Raw genomic sequence first — 21,139 nt, 5'->3', positions numbered from 1 at the left:
CACCCAGTCACTGTCACCCACCCAGTCACTGTCTCCCACCCAGTCACTCTCTCCCACCCAGTCACTCTCTCCCACCCAGTCACTCTATCCCACCCAGTGACTGTCTCCCACCCAGTCACTCTCTCCCACCCAGTCACTGTCTCCCACCCAGACACTATCTCCCACCCAGTCACTCCCTCCCACCCAGTCACTCTCTCCCACCCAGTCATTCTCTCCCACCCAGTCACTCTCTCCCACCCAGTCACTCTCTCTCACCCAGTCACTGTCTCCCATCCAGTCACTCTCTCCCACCCAGTCACTCTCTCCCACCCAGTCACTGTCTCCCAGTCACTGTCTCCCAGTCACTGTCTCCCACCCAGTCACTGTCACCCAGTCACTGTCACCCAGTCACTGTCACCCAGCCAGTCTCCAGTCACTGTCTCCCACCCAGTCACTGTCAGTCACTGTCTCCCACCCATTCACTGTCTCCCACCCAGTCACTGTCTCCCACCCAGTCACTGTCTCCCACCCAGTCACTGTCACCCACCCAGTCACTCTCTCCCACCCAGTCACTGTCACCCACCCAGTCACTGTCACCCACCCAGTCACTCTCTCCCACCCAGTCACTCTCTCCCACCCAGTCATTGTCTCCCACCCAGTCACTGACTCCCTGTCACCCAGTCACTGTCTCCGTGTCACCCAGTCACTGTCTCCCTGTCACCCAGTCACTGTCACCCAGTCACTGTCACCCAGTCACTGTCTCCCACCCACATTCAACATTCACCCACCCACAATCAACATTCACCCACCCACCCACCCACATTCAACATTCAATATTCATCCACCCACCCACATTCAACATTCACCCACCCACCCACATTCAACATTCAACATTCACCCACCCACATTCAACATTCAACATTCACCCACCCACCCACCCACATTCAACATTCACCCACCCACCCACCCACATTCAACATTCACCCATCCAAACATTCAATATTTACCCACCCACCCACATTTAACATTCAACCCACCCACCCACATTCAACCAACTGTCATTCACCCACCCACTGTCATTCATCCACCCACCCACCCACTGTCATTCATCCACCCACCCAACCACTGTCATTCATCCACCCACCCACCCACTGTCATTCATCCACCCACCCATTGTCATTCATTCACCCACCCACCCACTGTCATTCACCCACCAACTGTCATTCTACTGTCATTCACCCACCCACCCACTGTCATTCACCCACCAACTGTCATTCTACTGTCATTCACCCACCCATTCATTGTCATTCACCCACTCACCCACCCAGGCAGGCAGCCACCTGTCTTTTGTTGAAAATATAAAAATAAACAGGTTGCATTGTAATGTTTTTTTCTGTATCACAATAAGAAAACAGTTAAGTAAAAGTTGCGCGCTAAAAGATATTTTTTCTTGGTAGGTGCGCTATGGGTTCGGGGGGGGGGTGCGCTAAGGGTTCGGGGGGGGGTGTGCTATGGGTTCGGGGGGGTGCGCTATGGGTTCGGGGGCGGTGCGCTATGGGTTCGGGGGGGGGAGCCTGCTCCTTTCATTTGTCCCGGGCCCCATGATTTCTGTTGGCGGCCCTGGGTGTAATGTTAGCGCAGATATTTGCATCATCAGATGTCTTTAAAAAAAAAAGAGACCCTTTTACGTGCAACCTTTGCCTGCAACTGTAATAACCCTATAAATTATTTCTCCTCTTCACCTGTCTTTTGGTCAATTATCCTGTAAAGCGCTCTGTGCCAGGTAGCATCCGACCAGAGCATCAGCAGAGCAGCAAAAGCAGCCATGGTTCCATGGTTCATAAAAATGCATAGTGAAATTATAATGTTTTTATATTGTAGTCCGATTTGCACCTGGTCCACATCACCGCACTATTGAGAAGTCTTAAATTAAGAACAGCCATTAAAATGACTCTAAATTGGATGCAAATGCTAGACAGGTGCTATTTAATGTCCATATAGAACCTATTTACATAAATTGTCATTTTACTGACATCCAGGCAAATGTCTGTCCGCTTTAAATTGAGTTCTTTTTTTTTTTTTTTTAACGAGTCAGAAACCTCATTTTTGATAGCGCTACTGTCTTTAATCAACTCTGACTTGGAAAATAAATACAAAATCTGAGGTTTGCTACCTCTGACGCGTTGATAAATCCCAACTGAAAGGGAAATCCTTTTTTTCACAGCTGTGTACAAGAAAAAGAATCTAAATGGATTGGATATTTTCCACCCTTTTGTTGCATTTTTACCTTGTACAGAACACTGATAAATTGTATGGTGCCTTTTCCTATCTCTTCTAATGTGAAATGAAAGAGCGTATAATGGGGTCAAGAAAACCAATTCCTATTGAAACCAATGGGATTTCCATGTTTGATAAATGTGGTGCATTGTGTTTCCCTAGTTTTGCAGCCAGGAGACTTTGATAAGTGCAGCCAAATAGACTGGAAGTTATTCATTAAACTGCAATAGTGCCCATCAGCACACTATCGCACGGAAACTCCCATTGACCACAAATGCCACAATTGCCAATCTCGCTCTTCGCCTCCTACATCATCTCCCAATAATTTTAAAAACTGCAAATATGATGAGTTTAGTGACTATAGATACTTGTATTTCTTATCATTCTTTATATTCAAAATAGAGCTACACATGTACACACAGCTTTACAGTAGGAAATAACAGACCATTAAAACAAGGAAACTACGCACACAAGGATAAAAGCATTAAACATGTACGTACATTTTAAGAAAAGGAAGTCCCCACACCAAGGAGCTTACTATTGGACCTAATACACTGAGACAGTTAAAAAAAATCTCTCTCTCTCTCTGTGCCATGTCTATACATACAGTGGTGGCCGCCTTTAGCCTCCTGCGGCCGTTTCAGCGCAACTTTTAAAACCGCGGGCAGATGCAGTGTTTCATGTGGCATGTTCCGGTATTTAAAGCCGCGGCCGCGTGCATTGTATTAGCGCTGGCTCGGCATGAATGCGGCATGAACGCGGTGAAGTGCGTGGCATTTGAAAAAAATACCCAAACAAAATCGGAGATGTTGGAGAATAAAAGGGGCCGTGACAGTAATGCACTATATGATTGCACACACAGCTGCCTCTTACACATACAAATACGTCATGTAATTCCATCCCTATATACCAAGAGGGACCACATACTGTACTGTAGTATCTACACAGATTTTAAGTAATCCAACACCCTCTTACATTTCCACACCTACCCACACCATTGGTATACACTCCCACTCCACACACACATTTCGTGAAGCGCTGTATACACTGTGGGCGCTCTATAAATTTACATTTACATACATACACATATACACACACACACACTCTTACATCACTAACATTCAGGGACTATTTAACACCTCAAGTCATAAATCGCATACTGCACAGGGGGGAGGGATAGGTTTCAGTCACAGATAACATTACAGGATGCTCTGTTTTTAATTTAAACCTTGCTTGCTTTATTCATTGTACCATCGCCGGAAAAAGAGATCAGTGTATCTCGAAAGCTCACACAAATAAAAGCATTTCGTTAGCCACAGAACGGTATCATCTATTCGTTTTTGATTATATATAAAAAAAAATATATATATATATATATATATATATTTTATGTTTGGCAAAGACATACATTTTTTTGAAGGCTCTTCCCCATAGTAATTAAATAAAGATAAATGGGAGGTCAGGTCATATATCGAATATATAAATACATGATGACATCAAAGGCTCAATACTGTCCATAGCCCCATACATACAGTATACTGAGCCCTGCCTGAGTTTAGCATTCCTGACAATAACCCTATAGGATAGGGGTTTGGGTAGGCTTATAACGCTAAGTTGGTGCCTCTATCTGGGAATGGCTAGTTGCTTCCTGCTCGTAATCAAGCTTCCATTGGAGTCTGCACCACACTGTGCAGTGCAGCACTTATCATAGTTCAAGACATTGATTCATTTTGCCTTGTTCCCATCTTAATTGCCTGGACGTCCCTTAAAATCCCGAATGCTTAAAAATGAGAGAGTGACACTTTTTGTGTGTACGGTCCGTGCTGCTGTTAGCGACAAGCTTGGAAGGTGCTGTGTGTGTGTCGTTGGGTAGCTGTCTCTGTGTGTGTGTGTTTGTCACTGGGAAGCAGTCACTGTGTGTGTGTGTGTGTGTCCCTTGGAAGCTGTCAGTGTGTGTGTGTGTCACTGGGTAACTGTGTGTGTCACTATTCTGGATCCAGGGTCATGTCTAGGGTATGAATGGCCAGATAGCTTCAACTCATTCCTGTTACAAGCACAACAAGTTATTTGTCTTTTCTTCACTTTATTGGGGAAAGCATACAGTGGCGGCCGCCTTTATCCTCCTGCGGCCGCCACCGCAGGATTTTTAAAAACGCGGCGGCGCGCTGCTTTTTTTCGTCGGGTTTCCCACGCCGCGGGCGCTTTCAATGATAAGCGCCATTAGCGCTTATCTGATTATGCGGCCGCCGTGCGGGAAACTCAGAAAAAAACGGAGAAAAACCCCGCATTTATCCGGGTAAGTAGGAGAATAAAGGCGGCCACAACAGTAGATACACAAAGGCACTTGTGGAAGATGGTGTTGTGAGAGAATGTCTCTATAGAGAATGTACTTGATAGTAGGGAAAGGTGAAAAGGATGAGGCCTTGCCAGTAGAGGGGTAACAGAAGACGTACTCACTCAGCCAATGTAGGAAGTAAAAGGAAGTGTGAGGGAATCTGGGTAGCAGGAATAGTCTGGGGACAGACTATCTGTCAGCAAGGCAGCGGGAGGGCAGACTAGCCCATTCTGAGAGAAAGGCTGAGGTTGCTATAGCAACTCACTGACTATGACTGTGTAAACAACATGTGTAACAAAAATGTTGCCTTTTCACATGCAGCAAGCTGCTGGGACAGGGTAAATAACAGGCAGCTAAACTAGGGAGATATGAATCCCATAAGCTGCAAAGGGAGACAGAGATATATGAAATCTTGTTCCATGACAGTCACTTTGAAGTGGTCTGTGTGTTTGTGTATCATATAATATTTAAAAAAAAAAATAAAAAGACATGTGAGAATAAATTATTTATTAGCATTGTGCAACTTTGATAAATATATATACGCACACACACATACACACATACATTGCAGAGAGATCGGTAGCAGCACGAAAACATAGTTTTCAGAGTCTTCCCCCCGATCGGCCGGTTCCACGCTCACTGCCGTGTGCGCCCCTAGCATAGGACGCTGGCTAACCACAGCCAATTATAAGTGCCGCACACGCGCACGGCACAGCAAGCGCGTCCACTACATTACGGGCCTAGCTCTCCCATAAGGGAACTTTAGCCAGGTCAGATTACATGGATAGACAAAGAACGTTTAAGATATAAGCATTTATCTCGCATGTGAATTTGTGATTGGTTTGTTATCACCAAGAAATGGCTTAGCTGAGGTATCCCGGGACAAGATATAAGAAGCACTGGTTTAGAGGCGGTGCTGCATTTATCTTCACCTTGCTTAATATTACTGGTGGAATCACTAGATATCTTTAACACAAATAACGAAATTGATGGAAGTTGGTTTATTTAATTTTACAATCAAGTAGCTATTAAGAAAATCTGACTAGAAGAAACATTAAGAATTTATTTTCACCCTTGTATCGGGTTAAATGACAAAGATATAACAATGTAAACATTTTTAAACCCCCCCCCCCCCCCCCCCGCCCCCTTTAACGTGGTAGGGAAACCCATAGTAGAGCTCTAATCACAAATATTTCAGCTTGCAACCTATAATGAAACATACTCTCAGATGTTTCAATAAAAGTTGCATGCTGAAAGATATGCAAGTAAAGCTCTACTAAGGATTTTTTATACCACATTAAGAGGATTAACTATTTTTACATTTTTATGACTATATATGAGTGCTGGCCATACTCGTTTGTTGTATTTTACTCCAGTGTTACCTGCATTGTTCCAGATTATTTTTCTTCTGTTATTAAATGACACAGGTTTTTCGTAGTGTAGAAATAGAAAGCTTTCACCCACTTTAGGATTAATACTTTCTTAACTCAAACTAACCTTCTCACTGAATCCTGTGCTTTAAGTGTAGTAAAATGAACTGAAAACTATCAAACATAATTATAGATGAATTATCTCACACACAACAAGCACTATTCATAAAAATATTGAGAGAGAGAGAATATCACGAATGTTGATTCCATGTGATTCATCCTTTGAACATGGAGATGCCATATCTATTAATGTGCAAGCAAAGATGTTGCTACGAAATCCATGACCACATTCATCCAGAAGGGTTGTTGTTCCTAGGGCAGACTGGACAATGATGAGGTAGAAGAGGGCTTCAGAGTACTGGGAGCAAGGAGAGTTCAGTTCATTCTAAACCTGTTCAACTGTATATATCGGGAAAAACAAAGAGAAAAGCAGAGCTCTACATTCAGAGTGTAAACAAATTACAGAGATAGCGTTCCCATGGTAGAAAAAATGCAGATTTTTAATGAATCAAAAAGACAGACAAGGGCACAGAGCCCACACATATGCGTTTCAGGCTACATGCCCTTTATCAAGGTGATAAAAGTGCATGCATTAAACATTTGCATACATATTGCAATAACATTTGCACACACATGATTCCATTACAATGTGACAATACCATTTCTACAACATAAGTAGGGCTACCTTAATAGTAGTGGGCTGGATCAGGTTTCATCACCATATTGCCCTGACCGGCAGGTACAATGATGGAATAGCACCGTTTATTCCCAGATGCAGAGATGCTATTATAGTCTGGCGCATATTATGCCCCACATTCCATACTTTTATCAACCTCTGTATCTCAGTTTGTTCTGCAGCCTTGCGCTCACCCTCCTCCCACAGTGGTGATACCCCTACCAATGGTGTGACAGGCAGAGCAGGCTTTGCGGTCTTCTCTTCTCCCAGTGGTGGAGCAGCAACTGGCACGACGGTACTGGTATCTGGAGTAGTGCCGGCCGGCACTCCCAGAGGGAATTCTCCCAGCAGCCCCAGCGTGCCTTTACAAAAGTGACAGCTCGTGCGCGGGCCTCGCGCATCTCTTGGCGGCGCAGTTCTTTCAGCTCTGCCGCCCTCTGCACGGGGTCCCAGTGCGGGTCAACGAAGGGAATCTCCCGAGCCTCGCCCGCGATGATCTCAGGAAACCGCAACTCCGCAGCCGACTCGGGATCGTGGGCGGCCCCCGACCGGTACCTCGGAGGTTGTAGCACCGGCACTGTTAGCGTGGATCTCGGACAGGGGGTTGAGCGGCTCTGACATCACTCCAAGCGGGACAGCAGAGAACTTTGGCAGGACATCAGGTACGCGGGAGGGATCGGCAGATACCTCGGGGGTGTCAGCGGCTTTCTCATCAGACTCACCGATGGCAATCACCTCCACAGGAGCCTCCCTCTCGGGGCAGCTTACCGGAGCAGCTTACCGGAGCAGCATTAGAGGACGGAGGACTGGAAAAAGGAGCAGCATTTCCTCCTGGTGGTTCTCCGTCACTGGCAGGTAGGACATCACCAGAGGGTAGTCGTGGGGAGTAGTTCTGAAAATAGGGCACTTGGCATTGAGCACACTGCGCTGATGCCTGCAGTTGTCCTCCTGTGACGCCACATATAGCACATACCCCCAGCATCTGGTATGTCCCATCTTCATTAGTGACCACCGCTATTCCGCCAGGCAAGCGGTAAACATTGTCCATATCATCAGGAATAATTTGCATCTTGGAGCAATGGAGGCAGCTTGCATGCACAACTGGTGTGGTTGAAGTGCAATCGTATCTGGCTCCTCACATCCTGTGTGCTCCGTCATGGCACACCCAGCTCCTCCCCCTGGTGGATAGTATAGTCCAATCATGAGCAAGGAAGGGGGAGGGGGTTTGGCAGTTCGCGCTGTTTCTTGCAAACTGGAACACAGCAAAAGCTTGCAACTTGATGCAACTTTTGCAGAACAGCATGCAGCTTCCCTGGTGTTGTCGGGAACCACCATTTTGGGGTAGTTAGAGTCCATGCGGCTCCCAGTTCTCTGGAACGGCCATTTTGAGAGCAAAAGTCCAGCAACCATGCGGTTCTCCTTTCAGGGAAAACCACCATCTTGTGAGCTGGAAAGTACATGTTCAACTATTTTTGGTTTCTGCAGGAGCCACACACAGTAGAACACATTTTTTTTCTTTGAGTATCACGCACCCTGGTAGAGCCTCAGGGAACGCCTCACTGATTACTGCAATAGTCCATTATTGCTTCAGTACACAGGGGTCTCTGGTGACACCTCAGAAGCCCTGTCCCCTTTTCTGCTTATATTTGTTGAGGGTTACAGGAGGGTACCCACTCCTCCCTGGTGAAGCCTCAGGTAGTCACCCCAACTGTAGTGCTAGGTAATGGGCTGCCAGCTCCCTGGTGTCGCCTCAGGAACCGGCTCCATATTTTCTTCTGGGAATACTGATATGCAGGGTACCCACTCCTCCCTGGTGAAGCCTCAGGTAGTCGCCCCAAATCATATTTGTAGGATTGTATATGGGTGTCCACAATCCTTGGTGGTGCCTCAAGGAGTCGCCCCACAGATTAGCAGTTCAACGATATGTGGGTGTCCACACTCCCTGGCACGATGACCCAACATATTTCTTTAATGAGGGAAGCAAGGAACAGTCTCTGTGGCACACAATAAAGTCCATAATCCTGCTGCTGCAAAAACCTGTCCTGGGAGCAGTTCACTATCTCAGCAGAGCCTCCAAATGTAGCACTTGTAACCTCCCCCCCTAAGTGAGATTAGGGTGGGTATGCTCTTCTAGCTACTACTTCAGGGTGTTGGGCTGTACCGGTTGGTAAACAGGAGGGCTGAGTGCTCTGTGATGGTGTGGGGAGAACCAGGACAGGGGTACAGGTTACCTTGATATTCCTCTGTGCAGCGCCTCCAGACAGTATGGATGGCCCATACTGACAACTCTCCTCTCACAGCAGCAGACAGTAAACCCACTCCTTTGTCTTTTCTGGGTTTTATTGCATGCAGATCATTACAGAGCCATTACAGTTCTTTCCCAGCTCCCTGGAATACAGTGCACTGATTCAGGCATTAGGCCCAGATCAGGTCTGGTGTTCCCCTCCTCCATCTCCTTATGAGGTGGAGGGCTGATGTTGTTCCTCACTCCACAGAGGGAGCAGAGAGAATGAGACACGGCTTAATTTAGGAGAGTGCCCCTATTTATAACCTGAGGTGGATGACTGTAACCCTGCCCCTTAACAGAGCAGGTTGAATACTGATTGGTTATCACTCACTATAGATGAACCAATCAGTACCCTTCCCCCAGGCTGACACTCTCTGGTAGCTTCTAAGGCCTGCCCTTGGATACTGATGACACAATCCAAGTCTGCAATAGCACACAAGGCCTTGAAAGAAGGAATGAACCCCTCCACTGCCTGCACCTAACAGGACTTACACTGGAAAGGCCCAGGGAACAGAAGTAGCGGCCGGGAGGCTATGCTATACAAATATGAATATAGTACATCAATTTAACAAAAAAATATTAGTAAAATGAATGGACTGTACTACAAACAATCATAAGTTTCCAATTCATTTTGATCATATTACTTAGGAATCTTGATGCGTCAGAACGAACATCAGATAACTACTTTCTCCTATCCCGAAGTAAAGTAAACAGACCTAATAAACAGACATGAGAAAACCCACTAGCTGGCTCGTAAGCTGTTGGCGCCATGGGGCTGCAGTGTCTAAAAGTAGAAGTTGCAGTGGGAAGCCATGCATTATTTATTATGAACAATTTCATTAGCATAGTCTCAAACTGTGTTGCCTTAGCAACTTTTTAAAACAATAATGCAAATAGCAAAGAATGGTGTACTGATTGTTGAAAGGTCTACTTTATATGTCTAAGAGGGCTGGAAAAAAATGGAGCAAAGTCACATCTTTTGTGCAGTATAACTTAACTAATACAGGTCCTGGCTATACCTAAAAATATGTCCCATAGAATGTGGTCTTGACACTCGTGCACAACACCTGTGTTTTCAGGATAGTCTAAATAAAGTTACAATAAACTGCAAATCTAATCTTACATTAAAACTATATGTGACAACTTTCTCAGGAAAAAGAAGCAAAAAGAACATCAAGAATTAAGTCAAAATGGACAACTGCATGCAGTGTCGACGGGCATGGGAGTACTCTGCATCAGCTCTGTGGACTCCGATCTAACCATGGACATTTGAGCCCTCCAAAGCCTGCTAAAAACCTTTTAAATACTTCCCCCGGCCGGCTGAATCGCCAGTAATGCCTTTAAAGAAGGACAAGAAGCTTCAGCCTCCCCCGGCGTCCTGTTTCTTTGTGAAAACGGGATCTCCTCCAGCCGGAAATCAAGATGACGCCCACGCATTCACGCGCACCGACAACAACACGAGCAGCTTGAAATTCCTCAGCAACAAGAGGAAAACCTTAATCAGCCTGTCCAGGAAGAAGACATGGAAGAGAACACCCAAATCTCCCAAAATGCCCATAAGAAACTGTTTAAGGAGATGCAGAGGGTTTTCCAAGAGGCCCTGGATAAAGCTGTTGCGGAGTTCAGGTCAGATATTTCCACCCGGACAGAACGGACAACGCAGCTGGAGACTAAACTCAAAAAGTCCTTGCAGAGCCAGGGTTCAATGGAAGATGAGCTGTTCAGACTTAACAATGAAATCAGAAACTTGAAAGATAACGTGGACGATCTGGAAAACCGGGAATGAAGGCAGAATCTCAGGTTAAGGAATATGCCGGAAGAAATTGACCCAAACAACCTGCAACCTTATTTGATAAAATTATTTACTCAAATATCCCCGTCTCTTGTAAGAAGCGATCTACATATGGACAGAGCACAAACCGTGACTTGGATCCAAGATTCACGGACCCCCGGAAATCCAGGGACGTAATAGTTAAATTACACTATGAAGGAGAAAATTTTAAGGGTCTGCAGGAATCAAAATTATTTGGACTTTGAGAACTCTTAAGATTCAGATCTTCTAAGATCTTTCCAGATCTACAATCGCAAGACGAAGAAACCTCCGCCCAGTCACAATGGTGCTACGAGATAATGAGATCCGCTACAGATGGGCTTTCCTATTCTGACTTGTCAAAATAAAGAAGGGAGGCAAATTTCGCTAAGATACCCGGAAGAGGCACAGAACTTTTTAAAAGCTCTTGGTTTACATGAGTGGCAGACCACGAAATCACAGCGTTGCCCGAGAACCGAAGCAGCGTCGGAAGTGTCACAACAAGGCGGAAGAGGTGACCGTCAGGATGTGCCTGAGTCCTTGCACTCATTTTGATGGTGTGAAGGGTTTTCTCTCCACAGTTGTTATTTGATTGATGAAGCGATGAAGTTGGCGGGCCAGAATTTATGGCCTGCGGCGAACTTCTTTCCTCGACGTCTTGGATATTTTGCTTGGCGCTATGTGGTCCCGTGTGACTCACGAGGAGAATAAAGATTTTATAAAGGAAGGAGACATTGGGTCTGTCGCAATGTTAATTTGCTTAAATTCTTTTTAGGTGGACTGACTCTATTGACTGTGATGTATTTCATGGTTCTATACCACTTCCCCACTATTATAACTATAGGTTTTAATGTTCCCCCCAAAAAATTTGAAAATATTTCGAGTAGGAGGTTAATATTGCATTATTGTTTCGAGGATAATTATTATTTTTTTATATAAGAGTGATAGAATTAGAAGTTAAGAAGCTTTGGAGGTTTGAATATAAAGGAGTCCAACTGTGGAGTTTGGAGGTTCCGAGGTCCCCAAGGCTTGTGCCCCCCCCCCCCCATCTGGGTTTTCATTAACCTTTGATCTTGATCCAGTTTCGGACCATTAGTCTTAAAGTTCTGGAATGGACAGCAGGTCCATTCCTTCTATATTGTTAGTGTGTGCTTCTGCTTTGTTTCCCCTCATTTTTTTCTTCACCCCCAAGTTGTTCCCCCCCCAGTACCACCACAGACCATCCAGGAGGACGCATCTTCCCTCCTTTAAAATGGATCGCAGTAAGTCATCAGGATCAGGTAACGACATTGACGCACCCACACTCCTATACATCAAGATAAGCAGAGAGCTTGTTTTAACCAGTGTTCCTTGACTACTCAACTACCTATACAAATAGTCTCTTTAAATGTAAAGGAACTACATTTTAATAATAAAAGGAGACTAGCTCTGAGAGAATTTAAGAAGATGCAGGATATTTTATTCCTTCATTAAACACATTTTAACAGCCAGAATCCTCCTGACACTTTGAGGTACTTACTCATTAGCATATTATTCATCCTATTCCAAGATTAAAAGAGGAGCAGCCATCTTGTTAAAATATGACGTCCAATTTCAATTGGAAGACGTTAAAAGGGATAAAGAGGGCAGATTGATATTGGTATGGGGCCTCTTGTCAGGGGTTAGATTAACTTTAGTTAATATCCATGCTCCAAACGATCAACAAACTGAATTTTTAAAATCAGTCTTAGAAGATATTGGGGAGTGCCCACCCCCCCTCCCCCCAGGTGACATAATATTTGTAGCAGATTTTAATATGACCCTGAACCCCGAATTGGACAGGTCCTCGTCACCGAAACATAAGATAGAGAACAAAGTATTTAACAAATGTAAATACTTCAGGAAACTAATTAAAGAATTTACACTCAAGGACGTTTGGCGTATGAAAAATAAAAAACAAAGAGATTACACATTTTACTCTCCCCCTCACAATATTTATACAAGAATGGATTATTTATTTGTCTTTGTAAATATTTTGGATCGGGTTGCTCAGACGAGCATAGGCCCTATAACATGGTCGGACCATGCTCCAGTCGAAATGGTCTTGAAACCTCCCTTTATTAGGCCAAGGTTTTTCACTGGCATCTAAATGAGTAGCTTTTGAACCAGGCAGGGGACAAGGAGCAGACAGGGAATGGATTGGTAGATTATTTTAGATTAAATAAAGGGTCATTCAAAAGCCTGACCACTCTATGGGAGGCCCATAAAGCTGCCATTATAGGTCAATTTATCTCATTGGCTTCATATAGGAAAAGAGCTAAAAAAAGTAATCAAAGAAAACTTAGGGCAAAAATAATTGAATTAGAACAGGAACATAAATCACTCCCATGCAAGAAGATTTATAAGCTTCTTTGTCAGACTAGAGAGGAATTACATCAACTAAGAATGGAAGACACTGGGAGAGCTTTAATATGGACTAGTAAGACCCATTATGATAAAGGTAATAAAGCAGACAAACAACATGCAAGTAAGTTAAGAGGTGTCACATCTAAAACACAAGTCTCAGCGATAAGACAAGGTAACGGGGAGGTCACTCATAATCCTATCCAAATTGCCAAGGAATTTTCTAAATACTATAATAATTTGTCTAATTTGGACTCATCAGACCCTTACTACAGGAGGGCCCCGGGTATTAGATTGAAGTAATACTGTTTCAACACATAGTAGAGATGCTGGTGTTCAGTGCAAGTACATAGTTTAATTTGTGACGGTCCAGAATGAGAGAGACTTGTTATATGAGGACATTATGCAAAGAATGGATGACTGATACATCGAATGAATACAAGTGTCGACAGTTGTGAGATTTGACAGGCTTCTTAAATGTATAAATACCACCTGTCTTGTTCCTGCAGTAAATAATAATTTCTCATAGCAGAAATGCATCTTATATATTAGTGTAGCCTTTTGTTAACCACTACAACAAAATGACTAGGACACACGGATAACCAATTCCTTTATCATCCCAAATCTAGGAATAGTTTGCCGGTTTGCTTCTGTATGCATTAGCCTGCTGTTTGATTTGCCGTTTCCTACAGAGAATTTCTTTGAGAACAATACTTTACGAGACATCAAGGAGAATTTATCTGCTGACAGATTTCTTTATATCCATATTCTTACCTTCAAGCTCTTCTTTTTCATAGTGGATATTAAGTACTGAACTAGTTCCACCCTGGTCTACAACTGCTTCTTCGTCAGATCTCTGTAAAAGAAGACAACACATTTTTACTCACTTGTTTCTAGTATGAATTTGTTTTACAAACAGGTAACTGTGAGGTAAGTAAGGGTGGTGCTGAAGGGGTTACAAAAATAGTGAGTTCAAGAACATTTTTTTAAGCAAGAATCCAAAAAGTGCAGTTTGTCAGTTGGAGCTGGTACTGCTAAGGGACTGTCCAGATCCCTAAATTAGCATATAAGGATAGGTAAAAAAAAAATGCTACAGCACTTCAAATATAGTATATAACAAAATTAATGTATTACATAATAAATGCAACATTTCAACACCTCTCTAAGAGGCTTCCTCAGGGCTGAGGTTGGGTGACCATATTTGTCCTGGCACTAACCGGGACAAATGTCACGCATGCGTAAGCACCAACTCTGCATGCGTGATCAGCGCTTGCTGGTCGCTTGCTGGTCGCTTATGCCAGTCGCTGATGCGCATGCGTAATGAGTGCTTGCCGGTCTCCTATGCGTGATGGGCGCTTTCCGGTTGCTTATGCGCCTGTGCGATCGGCAGGCGCCAATAGAAAACCTGGACAGTGACCCCAAAAAAGTCGGGACAGATGCCTAAAAATCGGGGCGCCTGGTCAACAAAGCCTGAGGAAGACCGCGAGACAGGGGTTGAAACATTGCATTTATTTACCAATCCTGACAAAGTGTGATACGAGATTTACATATTCTCAACTATAAGAAGGTGCAAACTGTTTGCACAAGTTTTTTTTTTTACCCTTTTTTTTGCCAAGGTTGCAAAGTTCACCCAAAAAAGCATACATGGTCACATTTGTGCAAAGAAGATCGGTAGGGTCGCCTAGTTTTTTTTTTTTTTTTTAAATCATGAAAAAATGTTGCAAGAAATTTGATATTTGCTGTTTTCATGAATTAAAAAAAAATTATGCTTTTGTTGGTTCTAGTAAGTTTACAAATGTGTTACTGTAATGTACAGGTAGGTGTTAAGTTTAAGGAGAAGCTTGTTTTGGCACTGTGCTCTGCTTTCTGCTCCTGTTTGTATCAAATGCAAGTTCCCTTCACCTGTCCTAGATTGATAACTAGGGAAGATAACACAACATGAGACCTGACAGATAGTTTTGATGCTAAGCAGAGGACAAAATGGTGTAACACACTGTAGATGCAAAACTTCATACATCCCATTATGTCTTCCTTAAACTAGTTAATTGCTAACTGGTGTAAACAAAATCGCAGACAGGGTAAAATGTGAGCAAGGTACATTTATAGATAGTTTACAGAAAGAGGTACACGACAAAAATCCCTAAATTTGCTCTCATGACAATGTTAGTAAAATTAGGAATAGACGTACAGTAGGGTGATTCACCTTCCCCATGACCCCACAGATTCTACCAAAGACCTGCAGGACCAATATACTGTACTGTAGTGGATGAACCATTGAGTTATTTAAGCTTCACATAGCTTCCAAAATACTATAGAGAGAAACCTCGCTCTGACCCCTTGATGTAGACGTGTGCTGCCTAGGGAGTGTGGCAATATGAGCATAGAGGTGTACCAAAGAGGGCACAGGAAGATCCCTAATATAGGCGCACTGCAGACCTTTATAAAATAATATGGTCAGAGGTGAAAAAATGTATATTTAAAATATTTTATTAATAAATATGAAAAGTAATTAAAACCATGTGTATAGTCTATTACTGGTAAACGTCTATTAGCTGATGTCACTCAGTGTCAATATACATAACATCAATGTTCAGTTGAGGCTAAAGATGCCAAAGATAGGCTCTAGATGTAAACACGTAGTATATATATAGATGTTATATCAACCGTAATCATAAAGCTGGTTCGTATAGTCAGTAACAGATATAGTGAGGATCTGTTACTGAAACACGGTGAGTGAAACTTACTGAGGGAAATAATGCCCTCTTGGATACAAAAGGGCAAGTCAGCCGCCTGTTTGCTAAAGGATGGTCATTTATCAAACAGTCACAGAAAATACAGGTTGCCAGTGCATTGAATACACACCAGCCACTTTCAAACGATCCTAAAAGAGGTTCGTGTGAGTCAATCAAACACCAAAATGGAGATACTGCACGGTGAGCTCATTTGCACCCATGTGGATGTATAATTGATAAATCAGCAGGGTAATATCGTTTGCCTTTAATGGGGCTTGTCAGTCTCCTATCCTACTGTTAAACTGATAGGTGATCAACGCGGTAGAGTATTCACTGCGCATGCTCCGAAGTTACTGAAGATATAGTAATAATCAGTGGCTTTCTCACAGTGAATGGAGCCTACTGGAGTGATTTGTTACCCTCCTGAAAATGAACAGGTAAGTCTGATGTCAGTTATAGACGTAGCGGGTTATCAAATGATTACATGCACATATATCATAATGGTATATCATGTATATTGAGGTATATCTTATACGCGATCTTAAAGTAGGATCGTGAAACTGGATGTGCCTTTAAAGTGAAAGCACTGTGTAGTGGATATGTTTTTTCCCCCTATGCGTGCTCTACGGTGGAAATGCATAAAGTAAAACTGTTGTTTTTTAGGATAGCACAGTGGATGCACGCTACTCGATAGATGTGCCTTTAAAGTGAAAGCACTGTGTAGTAGATATAGTTTTCTATGCGTGCTCTACGGTGGAGATGCATAGAGTAAAACTGTTGTTTTTTAGGATAGCACAGTGGATGCACGCTACTCGATAGTGAGGTATCCTGTGGCCATAGTAAAGCATAGCTGCTGCCTTTACCAGATACAGTGATGCCACAAAGATATCTAAGATATCCAAATACGAGAACCAGATGTTAGTGCAGAGAAGTGAAAAGCCTCAACAACGGTCTGAGACTATCTCATGAAGTGAGTGAACTAGTTAAGCTAATAGATTTTAACAATAAATATCGGCTAAGACCTTAGGGGTCTATGCTTTGCTAAGGCCACAGGATACAACACTATCGAGTAGTGTGCATCCACTGTGCTATCCTAAAATACAACAGTTTTACTCTATGCATCTCCACCGTAGAGCACGCATAGAAAACTATATCTACTACACAGTGCTTTCACTTTAAAGGCACATCTATCGAGTAGCGTGCATCCACTGTGCTATCCTAAAAAACAACAGTTTTACTTTATGCATTTGCACCGTAGAGCACGCATAGGGGAAAAAAAATATATCCACTACACAGTGCTTTCACTTTAAAGGCACATCCAGTTTCACGATCCTACTTTAAGATCGCGTATAAAATATACCTCAATATACATGATATACCATTATGATATATGTGCATGTAATCATTTGATAACCCGCTACGTCTATAACTGACATCAGACTTACCTGTTCATTTTCAGGAGGGTAACAAATCACTCCAGTAGGCTCCATTCACTGTGAGAAAGCCACTGATTATTACTATATCTTCAGTAACTTCGGAGCATGCGCAGTGAATACTCTACCGCGTTGATCACCTCTCAGTTTAACAGTAGGATAGGAGACTGACAAGCCCCATTAAAGGCAAACGATATTACCCTGCTGATTTATCAATTATACATCCACATGGGTGCAAATGAGCTCACCGTGCAGTATCTCCATTTTGGTGTTTGATTGACTCACACGAACCTCTTTTAGGATCGTTTGAAAGTGGCTGGTGTGTGTTCAATGCACTGGCAACCTGTATTTTCTGTGACTGTTTGATAAATGACCATCCTTTAGCAAACAGGCGGCTGACTTGCCCTTTTGTATCCAAGAGGGCATTATTTCCCTCAGTAAGTTTCACTCACCGTGTTTCAGTAACAGATCCTCACTATATCTGTTACTGACTATACGAACCAGCTTTATGATTACGGTTGATATAACATCTATATATATATACTACGTGTTTACATCTAGAGCCTATCTTTGGCATCTTTTGCGTCAAATGAACATTGATGTTATGAATATTGACACTGAGTGACATCAGCTAATAGACGTTTACCAGTAATAGACTATACACATGGTTTTAATTACATTTCATATTTATTAATAAAATATTTTAAATATACATTTTTTCACCTCTGACCATATTATTTTATAAAGGTCTGCAGTGCGCCTTTATTAGGGATCTTCCTGTGCCCTCTTCCCATAGCTTCCGCAACACAAAGACCCTAACAATGTTCTATTGTATTTGTTAATGCTTACTGACAGTCTTTGTAGCCACTCTTAAATGTCTCCTAGCTTCTGTGTAATTATTATGTCCATTTCACTAAAATCTGATAATTTGCCCATCTACAATAACTCTTGTGAAGGATTATATAATGATTACCAATGTCCCACTGTGCACTATGACTGCCAAAAGCAGTCAGGCAACAAGTTATTTTTAAATATACATTGTACTTTTGTTTCAAACGCTTTCAACTCATACAACATCCTTCAATTTGCATTTGTTGAATGATGTCATCCAGCCCTTCAAATCTTTTTCAACTGGCACTTGAGAATGGAATCAGAAATAAAATATGTGGATTTCTTTTAAACCACCTTTATACAGTATGTGGAGATTAAAAACAATATGTCACTAATGGATGAATACAATACAGACAATGGTATAATAATTCCATAACAAGCACAGTAAAGCTGATTCCGGAAGCTTATGCCTTAATGTAATGTTTTTAAATCTCAAGTACTCAGCCATGATTATGCCTGAACAAGTGGAAAACATGCTGGGATAATCAGACTTCATATATAGCAGCAAAATGTTCACTAGGTTCATGAATAGAGCCAGATCCACAATGCTCTGTTAACTCAGGGCTCATAACATACTGTTACCAAAATCAGTAACGGATGTTACCCTCTATGTTCCCTGAGGTAAACGCAAATCTACAAACCTTATTACGTGCTAAAATAACAGCCACTTCTGATCTCATTAACATAGGCTTAACGGCATGTTAAGTTAGCACTGCTCTCGTGTTACAGTAGCTGCAAATACTATGACTCGCGTTCAGTTAGCTCCCTCTAGACCAGGGAGACTGTAAGGCACCAATGATAATGGGTTCACTGATAGGGAGCAGATCCCAATTGCTGGAGCAGGCGGAACTGGACTGTGTCACAGAGTTGGCGATAGGTAGTTGTCATGCAAGTGCGACAGGCAAATGCAGTGCAGGTCAGGGCATGTGGCAGGCAGGATAAAGGTTTCAACAGGCAGGGGTCAGGGCTGACGGAAACCACAGAATAGTCAGACAGTTCTGCTTATAAAGGAAGTCAGTGGGAGTGTCCACAAATAGCAAACTGTGTGATCAGGAAAAGCTCAAAAGTATGCTGCAGCAGTGGAGCTATCCAGTAGCTGGTTCAGTTCACTGCTAGATCTTCTGCCCTGAATAGCAGAGGTTGTGGGTTCTGATATGTGCAAGAGAGACCTGTGCACACAAAGGAGCACACCTGAGATACCCGGTATATATGCTAACAGGAGTCAATTAAATATACTTTGCAAATCCATATTTCCATATATCCCCAGTATCTCAGGTGTTTCTCCCTCTCCCTCCATATTTCAGGGTCTGGAGGGAGATAACGTGACCTTTAGGTCATACTTAACAAATGCATTATTACATTCCTGCATTAATGAGAACAGAGCTGTGTGGATAGGTGTTAGAGGGAATACCTCTTCTGCATATCCTTACCACTAACGTCTGTTATTCTTAATGCAAGGCCAGTTACAGCCCAAAAAATAATTTAACACTGCGTTAGGGAGCTTTCAAGTTACCAGTTAGCACTTAAGGCGTTAACTGAGGTTAACGCCTTGTTACGTCAATACACACGCTCTGTGGATCTGGGGCAGTGTGTTAACTAGCACTCAAGGATATGGCTGCTATGTCTTCACATGTAATGATTCTCCCCCCAAAAAGCGTAATTTTCTCATTGCACCTCTTAGTATGAATATTTCACTATATTTAGCAGTTTGTGACTTGAAAACTGTTCGTATGAATTGTTAGGGGTAGTTACATGGGGCACATATAACAGACTGTAGCAAATCGTGTAACTTTCACCATTTGTTCTTGAGTTGAGTTTGGTTAACCGTCTCCACTAGATGTAAGAAACTTGATTAACAGGCTTCTTTCATACTGTATGATGCAGATTAATGTAGGAAATTGTGCAGTGCATCAAAACAAGCCTTTCAGAGCATTTATACGTGGGTCAAGATTCAATACAGGCATACCCCGCATTAACGTACGCAATGGGACCGGAGCATGTATGTAAAGCGAAAACGTACTTAAAGTGAAGCACTACCTTTTCCCACTTATTGATGCATGTACTGTACTGTAATCATTATATACGTGCATAACTGATGTAAATAACGCATGTGTAACAGGCTCTATAATCTCCCCGCTTGCGCACAGCTTCGGTACAGGTAGGGAGCCAGTATTGCTGTTCAGGACGTGATGACTGGCGCATGCGTGAGCTGCCGTTTGCCTATTGGGCGATATGTACTTACTCGCGAGTGTACTTAAAGTGAGTGTACTTAAAGCGGGGTATGCCTGTATGCTGTCAAGTCCTATTCCCTCTGCTGGGAAAAAAAATTCCCATATGAAAAAGAATACTTTAATTCTTTTCCAGCACAGGGAAGTGGCTTCACGGCATACTAAATAACTGTCAGTTTCTCAAATCAGATCTTCAAAATATTGATTACATTTCAGTGCTCACACAATCAAATATATTCTCTACTGAAGCAAAAAAATAAAAAGTGTCATAGTTGGTTTAAAGCAAATTGTTGCACGTACTGTATATACTGTATAATATGTAACCTTTGATTCATTTAAATCTTTGGCATTTCTCTTATACGCAATAGTATCTGCAGGGTGGCCTACAGAAAACCTGAAGCAGGATTGCAATGCCCCCGCATGATAAATACAAGCGCTAGCTTTTTAACCATTACTTGTTATTCTTTGGCAAAGGGTTTTTTTAATCTATTTTGGAGAATAACCTATGGGGCTCCTACAGTAGATCTGCTGTATTTCCTTTAGGTGAAGTTTAACTGACCCTCATTTACCAGTTTAAGGGGTCAATCATTACAGTGCAATAGTGCAGATTGGGATAGAAACGCACACTGACCTAGATGGGAGTTGTTGTGCAGTAGTGCCCGATTTACCACCATCAGAC

General features: G+C 42.8%; 1 protein-coding gene across 3 annotated transcripts in view; it reads right to left on the bottom strand.

Moving 5' to 3' along the window:
- Window positions 1-21,139, bottom strand: part of SLC4A8 (solute carrier family 4 member 8) — a 423,930-nt gene that overhangs the window by 154,682 nt on the left and 248,109 nt on the right. For all 3 annotated transcript variants that reach the window (XM_075591636.1, XM_075591637.1, XM_075591639.1), the window contains one exon: window positions 13,951-14,032. In XM_075591636.1, the coding sequence (XP_075447751.1) occupies window positions 13,951-14,032 (82 nt within the window). The remainder of the gene's footprint in view (window positions 1-13,950; window positions 14,033-21,139) is intronic.

This window comes from Ascaphus truei, chromosome 3, assembly GCF_040206685.1.
Source record: "Ascaphus truei isolate aAscTru1 chromosome 3, aAscTru1.hap1, whole genome shotgun sequence".
Classification (NCBI taxonomy): domain Eukaryota; kingdom Metazoa; phylum Chordata; class Amphibia; order Anura; family Ascaphidae; genus Ascaphus; species Ascaphus truei.
Note: the sequence above shows the minus strand (reverse complement) of the source record. Positions and strands in the feature narration are given on the sequence as shown.